Source organism: Buceros rhinoceros, unplaced genomic scaffold (genome assembly GCF_000710305.1).
Source record: "Buceros rhinoceros silvestris isolate BGI_N320 unplaced genomic scaffold, ASM71030v1 scaffold2132, whole genome shotgun sequence".
NCBI classification, from domain to species: domain Eukaryota; kingdom Metazoa; phylum Chordata; class Aves; order Bucerotiformes; family Bucerotidae; genus Buceros; species Buceros rhinoceros.
In genome coordinates this window covers 47,509-57,303 of record NW_010400478.1, presented here as the reverse complement: position 1 = coordinate 57,303, position 9,795 = coordinate 47,509, and the positions used below count along the sequence as shown (strand labels likewise).

General features: G+C 44.6%; 1 protein-coding gene across 1 annotated transcript in view; it reads left to right on the top strand.

The window, feature by feature from the left end:
• Positions 1–1,597: 1,597 nt before the first annotated feature.
• The window catches only part of LOC104489669 (transcription factor CP2-like protein 1), a gene marked incomplete at its 5' end in the record, with an annotated part of 27,367 nt that continues 19,169 nt past the window's right edge, over positions 1,598–9,795 (top strand). Inside the window, one exon of the mRNA XM_010131860.1 lies at positions 1,598–1,749. Coding sequence (XP_010130162.1) covers positions 1,598–1,749 — 152 coding nt within the window. The remainder of the gene's footprint in view (positions 1,750–9,795) is intronic.

Sequence of the window (9,795 nt, the reverse complement as noted above, 5' to 3'; positions counted from 1 at the left end):
TTCCTGTCACTTCATTACTGTGGTAAATCATCGTCACTAAGGCAAAAAAAAAAGCTGACAAAAAATGAACCCTCTCTATGGCTGCAGTTAGGCAAGAGCTGTGCTTGCGTCAGTAATGCCAGTAAGCAAATGGGGCTGGATGCTTTTGAGTTGGTGATAATATGGAGGGGATGGGGTTGGAAGAGAGACTAGAAACAAAGACTGGGGTTTCTTTTCTCCTGTCGGTATCTGAAATGGTACAGTTTGCTGCCTGGCTCTGTTTTGCCATGAGAAGGAGTACCTGTGTTTGAATCAAGCCCTTCAGCTTAAAGTGCTGTAAATGGCTTGTGCAGTTGCGCTCATGACCTGGGTAGTCTTCAAGGTTTGGGTGCTGTGAGTGAATGCTGGGTGGATCATTAACTGAACAGGCAAGGAAAAAATTCTTAATACCCTTTCCATAGCAAGCGTGTCTGTACATGCTGGCATGTTCCTGAACAGTTTTTCTTAAAGCTTTTTGCGTATGGGATTACTGAAGGGAGCAGGTCCACGGTCTCTGTAATAGGCATCTCGAGTCTTCACACGTCTGTAGAAAATGGAGGCGAAAGAAAATAATCACTTCTTATTCTGAACTGTATTTGTGTTCAACATAATCCTCCTAATTTGGAAGGATATTAATGTCTTAAGTAGGTGTGCACAATGATTGGAAGCGTTAGTGACGTGGGAAAGACTAATGTGGTTCTTCAGCATCACGCCTGCTGAGATAGGGGTGCTTATTCCTGACATCTTGTTTTGTGCTAATCATTCTGTCATGCTCTCAGCCTTGCTAATAACTGTTCTGCTTGGGGATTAGCGTGGAATGGGATCCGTCTAACACTAAATCAGCAGATGGGTCGGTATGAGCATCGTATAAAGGAGCAAGAACTGGGACTGTGTGCAGGTTCTAGTGAAGCTGCTCCTGAGCACCCCTGTGTGCATTGATGAAGGTAGCCCAGTGCTGACCAAGAGTTATGTGATTCCTTGGGACCAGGTCTATTAGAGTGCAGGGAGATGTTGTGAGTCAGCTAACCCAGTGGTTCATTCCATCCTTTACCTGAATGTCTCCTTTTTACACCACAGATGTGCCTTCTCCTCACCCTTGGCTGCTGCTTGTAGACATCTTACTAATCTGACATTTGGCTATCAAAATAAAGTGCTCTTTCTTGCTGTGTTTTCTCCTGAACGGCTTTCGTCTGACAACCCAAGAGCTCTTAAACAAATGTACTTCCACGAGGATGAAGAATCTATTTTTGATAATTTTTTTCCTCATCAGGAAGACTGCTTAACTGAAAAGTAAATCTGATTTATGTTTTAAACAGATTAATTCTCAGCAATATTCTATTTATTTTGCTAATACTGTGTTCTTTTGTGTCCAGTGCTGACATCCTAGAGGTCGAAGTTGCCCTGTTACATTATACAGGCCTAATTCTTTATTTTTTTTCTTTAAACTCTTTCTTTCATGATTTTGTATTTCTCCAGAGACAATCTCCATTATCCTAGAGCATGAGAATCAAGTGCAGAATGAAACTAGGATATTCTGTGAAGTCTTTGTAACTAAACATGCATGAATTTTATGTTGCAGAGATGTTCTTGCACTGCCGATCTTCAAGCAGGAAGAACCACAGCTGTCTCCTGAGAATGATGCCAAGCTTCCACCCTTTCAGTATGTCCTCTGCACAGCCACGTCCCCCGCTGTGAAACTGCACGAGGAGACTCTGACCTACCTCAACCAAGGTAGGGTTTGTAGTGCGCTGAAGGAGGGCATATTTCCTGGGGACCATTAATGAGAGAGAGATTTAATCCCATACTTATGCCTTACTGGTTGGGCAGAATGGGGGAAAAAGAGGGATAGAGATGGGGAGGGGGATGGAGGAAAGGAGGAATATTTGATTTTTCACATTTATATGCCCGATTGTCAACTGTTATAAAATAATGAAATACTACTGATTGAACTGTGACTTAAAGCAGCATTAGAGCTATGCGTAGTTCCCTGTGGCCAGGGACTGGCTTGATCTCAGACGATTTAAACTGCAGCCTCCTACCTTCATCTTAAAAGGCCAGATTAATTAAGAAGATTAGCAAATCTTGGGTTGGGGAGGGCTCTTAATGTTGCAAGTCCCCAAGCACCGCTGGAGGGCTTTGCTAGAGGATGAGTTAGCAGGTGTCCAAGGGCTTCTCGGTGGTCTGGGCAGAGTGTGATGTCACTTCCACTGGCTGGGTGATGTGGCTGTGCTCAGTCCTGAACTTGACAAGTTTTTGAGGTTCAGTGCAGCAAGGTCCTTTATAAGCAGCCTTGTAAGCTATTACTTTACTCTCGGATAAACAAGCACTCTGTGTTTCTCCAGGCTCTTTTCCCCTTTGGCAGAACTTGTGCAGACACACTCCAACCACAGATTTGGCTGTCACTTTGCAGCACCTCCTGTGCATGGGTCCCAGGGGGATCAGACCTCTCCAGGCACAGATTATACTAAAATTTACTACACTTATTTTGTGCCAAGTTGTAAACAAGGGCATTAGCCTAGCAACAAGCTGAAGGCTGTCCGCTATGTTACTGAGATAATCTCCTGCTTCAGGACACTGCCCCAGCTCTGTCTTGTGCACTGAGCATGAAGCTTGCTCAGGTGCCTCTCCAGCTAGATTTCTCTCAAAGCTTGTTCAAAGAGCACTGACCTTCCTTGGACTCTGACCTCAGTTGCAGCTGGCTGCTGGATCTGTGTTGCTAGCTGGTAGATCCGCAGAGCCACCAGGATCAGCTAAGCGCCAGGATCTGTTCACAGAGCCAGACATTTCTTGTGGCATAAGATAGCACCGTGCTGTCTCCTAGGCTCAAAAGATGCTTGAGGTCTTCCCAGTTTATCTATCCAAATACATCAGACCCCAGGAGGTGATATGGGGCATTTAAAGGGTGAGATGGAGATGAATCTTCCTGTGCAATACAATTCTTTCCTGTTTTAGAGTAAAAGGTTTTCTGCTGCGAAAAACAGTTAACAGCCAAATATTTTAGCATACATGTGGCATCGCCTGTTTTTTTTGTCCTACCAAGGTAAGAGTTAGACAACTCTTTACACAGTACCGTGAGTTTTAAAAAACTGTCTGGCTAGAGCAGTCTAAGTTTTACTACAAAAAGTAAGACTGTTGCTGCCTTTGCAGATAGACCGTGATGTGTCTTATGATTGCAAGGAGCTGTATCCTGCTCCATCTTGGCACGTTACTAGCCTTTCCTTGGCAGACCACCAGTTCTTAGGTGTCTTCTGCATCTGTCTTTCAACCCTCAAGGAGGGAGGTGGGATGAGTCCTTGCAGAATACACCCTGGAGAGCATGAGGCTGGATGGGCCTGGAGGAGAAAATCAGGGATGAGGCTGGCAGGAGCTGTGTGGTGAGGCAGAGTTGGGAAGGGGCTGGGGGAAAAAGTGGGCATTTCTTAGTGCTGTTGGCTTGCCTCCAGCCAAACAGCACCTTCTCCTAGATGGTCTTTGGGGTGATCAGTGGTAAAAGGTGGTGCATCTCCTGACAGTTGAATGGCTCCTTTAGTCAGGAGCTTTGCTTCTGCCTGCCACCTTCTCAGGAGCATCCTCACCTTGTTTATTTAAGCTCCAAAGCAATTTACTTTCCTCCTTACACTGATGGTCTGGGTTTCTTGAAAAACCTCTTGAAATTCAAGGCTCGCTGTATCTGGATGGGTATTTTTTTCCTTGAGTTCTTGCAGTGTACCTGCTTTAAAAGCCATTCTGCACCTCTCTGGTAGGTTGCTTCAGAGTCCACGCTATTGGCCTGCTCCCAGCATTGACCCTTCTAGTAGCAAGGGCAGGCCTTGACTGTGAATTTGTCTGATGTGCCTTGATACTAAGTCACTTAGACCAAAATCCCTTGCCTGTGCTAGTTAGGAAAAAGGGACTGCAGTCCACTCCCGTGTGGATGTGAGCTGCTGTGAGATGCTTGTGGTTTCACAGAAAGTAACTACAAATATGGGGAGAAGAGGATGCTGGTCATACCTTTCAAGGAGCTGTGGAATCTTAATTTCTGATGGTGGGATATCAGGGAGAACATTGCCTGGGGTTAGAGAGATGAGGATTTGTCTTGTAATTCCAGGACAAAGGACCAATTTGTATTTTCAAGTAACCTCCCTTAGAGATTTCTGTTTAGGAGCTTCTACATTAAAGGGTATTTGGTCTTTTTCATGACATGTTGGTCATGCATTGACTTCCTGGAATAAAAAAAGAGAAGTTGTATGTTTAAAGGCAAAAAAAAATTAAAGTGCTTGAGTCAGATTTTCTTCTTTCAGCAGTACTCCTCTGTGGGAACAATTTCTGATTCTTAAGCTATATAGTTTCCCAGCAGGTACCTGTTGTGAAGGTGTTTTCCTATCCCTTCTCCAAAACCAGTGGAGTGTGCTGCAACTCTTTACTTTGACATGCTCAACACGACCCAGGGAATCCTATGTAGGCACTGCCACACTCATCTTAATTGTTCTGCCCGAGCTAGAGCTAAGTGCGAATTAAAGGCTTGGACAAAATTAATCTCACTAATAGAATTATGTTGTATGAGCTGGAGGAGGTGTGTGAAGGGGACCTCAAGGCAGCCCAGGTCTCTGGAGCCAATATTCGTGGCATGGCAGAAGGGCTGACTGACCGCAGAGCACTGTGATCTAGCTGCAGTGCCATAACCATCTTGTGAAACAATTTAAGTAGTTTCCTACAGCTTATTGCCTTATCGTGACTGTAAGCGAAGAGAAACCTCTTGCACCTTAACCTCTTTCTGTGCTTGTCATGGTCTGGCTGAACACTGTTACATAACACTTCCCTTCTTTGTATGGTTGGGTTTTGTGATGAATTACTTTGGCAAACGGGTAACTTCATTAGTGGATGTCTCTCTAACCTGTCTGCACTGGTGAGAGCATCAGTCATAGCTAGCTCCTGGTGAGGCAGATACAAAGATGCATTGGCTGTCCCAGTACCCGCAAAGAAATTAGCATCTAGTGTGGATGCTTGCTCACACTGTGAGGACTGGGTTTGGGGATTTCTGCTTACTGGATGGCTTGCCACTTGCTATCCAAACGTTTCTTCCTGACTTGAGATCTTCACCACTCACTGACTGACATTTTGTCACTGTAAAGCAGCTCTGCTTTCTGCCCTGAAACACTCCGCATATGTCTGGTTTGATGGTGATTGGTGAGTGGACCAGCTCAGGAGATAGTCCATGTGCAGAACCGGATAGAAGAAAGGTCAGGTCTGACAGAGCTATGGAATGGTGAAAGCTGGAAGAGGAGGGTAGCAAACTGAAGGCCAAGTTGCATAGCAGAAATAGAAGAGGAAGTGGTGGAGAGATTCAGATGAGATCTGGAAGGGTTTCATATGAAGTAGAAAGAAGGGCTGTCTAGTGGCTGCATTTGTGTGTACAAATGGGAGAGAGATGGGAGAGCGCTCCAGGTTTGTGGAGCATAATATCTTCTCATAAACCTTGCTTCTTGCTGGATAGACCCAGAGAGACATCAGTGACACTGAGGAGGAAGATGGCCTGGGCTCTCCACGAGGGCGAAAGAGGAAGCTAAGAAGACTCATGAGCCAGAAACCAGTGATTTCAGCAGGGGCAGCGGAAGCATTCGTGAGGGAGCATAAGGGAGTTACGCTAAGTTGACTCGGGTCATTCGGCAGTGGCAGGCTCCCAAGCTTGTCTGCTCCGGTTTGAAACCAGGAGTGCTTGCTGGCTCCATCTCTAGAACCAGCCTACAAATGAAGTAACTAGAGTCAAATCCTTCGCTTGGTTTCCAAAGACTGACTCATTACACTTGTCTTTCCCGATCTCTTGCCTTCCCACATTCCTTGGGAAACTGGAGCCAGAGCCCTGCTAGCCTGAATTGGACGTGATCTTGGTTTGCTAATCCTTAGGGCAGTTCCTACTTTAAGAGATCTTTACTGGACCTCAGGAGGATCACTAATCTGACAGGACCAAGTATAGATTTCTTAATATGTCTTAACACACTCCACCTTCAGTCCATGAAACTGGTAAAGGTGCTGTCCTCACATTAGCAGCTGCTGCTGGCATCGCTTCTTTGGTCAGAGATCGTATCTGTCAACAGAGCTACACTGTCCAGAAGTCTGCAGCACGAACAGTGCCTAAGTTTTTGGAACTGGCCTGCATTTTAGCACTATTTCAGTGTCTCTTGTGGATAGGAATTTTCAGACAGACAATCAACCAGCAACCATATTACAAACCACTGCTTTAGCCAGAGGGCTTGATGCAGTTGCACATCCAATGGTCTTCAGTCATGTGCGGTGTGGTTTGACATGGCTGGTTGAAACTAGTTTCAAACATGAACAGAGATGGGAGCAATGAAGGTGCTTCCAGAAACTGCACCAGGAGGAGGAATGTGGAGGAAACATACAGTAGATCTGAATGAGAGGAGATAAAATAATTCCTTAAAAAAACAAAACAAAAAGCCAAAAAACACGAAAACCTGAAAGTCGTTGCCCAAGGGAATGGGCTGGTAGTGCCAGAACCACACGTGGACTGTGAGCTGTTCAAGTCATGATTTGGTTTCATGACCAGTGCTGATTTGGCTTGGAGCCTCAGATCAGAATTACTCCAAATAGAGGGTAGTTAAGGTTGAGGGTAGAGGGTCACTGAGCAGCCCATGTGACAAGCCCAGCCCAGTCCACCAGTGGCACTTCAGAGTAACTGGCCGTCATCTTCCTGTAAAGTTTTCCTGGGCTCTGTTCAGCTCTCCAGAGCTGCGGTATGTGACTTGCGGTTCTTGGCCAGGAGAGGATTTTAGTGCACAGCTGGTTAGGTTTAGGAAGGCTGACCATCTCTGCTTTACAGTGTCTTCCAGAAGTCATCTTTATTGCCAGTCCTAGACAGTTCAGAAAACAAACCAGCCAAAAACCCAAACCATGAGAGAAAACCACTAACATCTGAGAAGACCTGTAGTGAACTTGAGAGCATTGCTGTAGAGGTGCATAAGCAACAGTTACCTCATGAAGCTAGAGATGGACTTAGTTTGAGGCTGTCACGCCTAAATGAAAGCTCCAGATTTCAGCCCTCAGGTGCAAAGGCGTGTATCTAGGTGCAAGACATGTGTGCATAAACTGGTACACTTTAAACTGTGCTGCTCACTGAAGATATGTTCTGCTTTCTTCTCCAAAGAAAGGTGCAGAGAGCACTGGGCAATGAGCAGCTGAAGAGGACACCTTGAAGCTGATTGCTAATTGCTTGGGTAGGAGGTGAAATTACCTATAACAGAAGGCAAAAGAGAACCTTTGCCTCCCTTAAAAAGTCTAAAGTTCAAATTCTGTTGTCTAGTCTTCTAGAGCCAGAGAACCCAGTTTTAAACACTGAGATTTACGGTAAATGAAAAAAGCTGTTTTGTATTGACGTTAACTCGTATGTAACTGAGTTTTTATGGGGTCACAACTGCCTGAGCATTTGTAGTTTTCCCAGAACAATTCTTTATTTGCCTAAATGAAGTGTAGAGAAGGTTGAGTGACCAGCTCTGCCTGGGTGTGCTTCTGATTTAATTATAGCTCTCTTTGTGGGGATATTTTTGCTTTGTTCCATGCGGAGAGCTGCCTCTTTTCTTAACAATCCCTGCCATTACTGACCAGGCCCTGGGTATTTCAAGGAGCTCTGCTGCTGGTGATCTTTCCTGTGTGAACATATGCTCCGACCTTGTCTGAGATCTCAAGCGCAACAATGACCTTGTGTCACTGAGACTGTGAATATCAGGTGCTCCCTTGTGGCTGCCCACCTTGATGCATCCTTGATCCCTGATCATTGTGGGGTGCTGTACAGCTCTTTGACCACTTTACACTCTGTTCTTGGGTTTGGATGGCTTTTAAAATGGCTAACAAAGCTGGTTTATCTTTCCCCTTTTCTGAGACTGCCTGCATGGTGTTTTTGGTTCTTGTGGTGCATCTCTTTGTCTTTGGAGAAGGAATTTGTCTCCTGCCTGACTTTAAAGACAGCTCTGAGTAGGTTCTGGTGTCTCAGCTGAAGCCATTAATTGTGCTAGCAGTAATTTCCCCATATGTTTGGCAGCTCTGTCTTCACTTGGCAGCCCAGGATAAACAACCCTGTCTCCAAACCACACCATCCCTAAGCTCACTATGAATCTTGCTTCAGATGACAAGGCACCTTGGCATAAGTAGAGCATCTGACTTCTGTTGTCCTTAGGAAGCTAGAATCTCAGTCATCTTTAAACCAATAGGCTGTTTTCTATTCTTTCTGTAATCCTTTCTTCTGTTGCTAACATCTGGATGAAATTCAACTGGGATTGTGAACTTGCTGGATTATATAGCCTGTACACAACTCCTACCGGAAGCTCCTAGACTGTATTTTGTTCTCCCACTTCCATAAATCTTCAGTATCTGTGAAGGAAGGAAGTGCTCAGAAGTTTGAGTGTAGTGAGAAGGATCTTACAGATATACTCTTTTTTTCCTTATATTCCATATCAATATTTTTACTTTCCCCCATTATCCTTATCTACTTTCAGATTCCTGTAACCATGATAGTGAAGTTCTTACCTGGGGTGTTACAGCATTTGGTGTTTGTGTCAGTGTACCTATCAATCTGAGAAGATGTGGAAGTTTTCCAATTAGCTTTCTCTGATTTGCAATGTCTTAAAAGATCACATTTTTAGCTTGAGAAATACTGTAGTTTTGACATGATTAGCTGTTTTTATAGGAGTAATGTAGGATACTTTTTTCTTTTTTCTAAAGAGACTGGAAAAAACACCTTTCCCCCACCCCAATTTGCTTCCTACCAGGCATTTATTATGTGTTCCTGAAACTAGACAGCAGGCACTTGAGCAGTGAGATTCCTCGTGTCTAGCTTGGCGCCACATTTGTGACCAGTGTCAAAAGTAGAGTCTGCTTTGATGGGACAGTCACATCTTCTGCCCTGCTCTGTTAGGCACTGACTGAGTAGCTGCCTACAGGAGTGGCACTTGCTTTCTCCCTGTTTCTTACTGCAGCAACACTGTGAAGGAGGTGACTTACCTGAGGGCATCCGAGGGAGCTGCTGGGTGGGGTCAGGAGTCGTAGTCAGCTCTTCTGCATCCCTCTTCAGCACCCTCGCCCAGGACCATTCTTCTTAGTTATCTGAAACTCAAGTAAATATTACACACAAAGCTCTTAGCAGAGCTATAAAACCTGTTGTCCAAATTGACTTAGAACAAGTTGAAACCAGAAAAAGCCTGTATTTTTTACTTCACGGAGTGGGCTGAGGTTTTCTGAGCTGGACAGATGTGACTAAGATAGTCCTGGGTGTTTCAAGTACATACTAGAGAAGTGGAAATACAGGAAGAAATTATTTTCATGGGGCAGGTATTTTTTTCGGCTTTCCATTGGAAGTCCACAGTTTCTTCACTGATTAATTTGTATAAAAAAATCTATGGTTTATACCATAGATTTAGGCTTAGATTAGGTGGAGTCCAACAAAGTGAACAAAGTCTGGGCAAAAGAAGCCCAAGTGCACACGATAAATTTAACAACTGGAAGTGTTTCAGAGTCTACTGGCTCCTTTTGTGTCCTTGATTCAAAGTTAGACTGTAGTCTTGGAGGAATTAAATGTACATCCCTCTCTTTTGAGTGGAAACCACTGTAAAAGAGGAGTGTTTCTGTTAGTGCCTGTTAGCTATGAAGTGTCACCACTGTGAAATAGACCATATTCAAAAGCCTGGGAAGAGTAGGGCTCAGCCAAATGTTCATATAGTAAAGGAACACTGACATTTTCCTCCAGCAAACTTGTCTCCGAGGCATGTGTTTGGCTTTTCCACAAGAAAG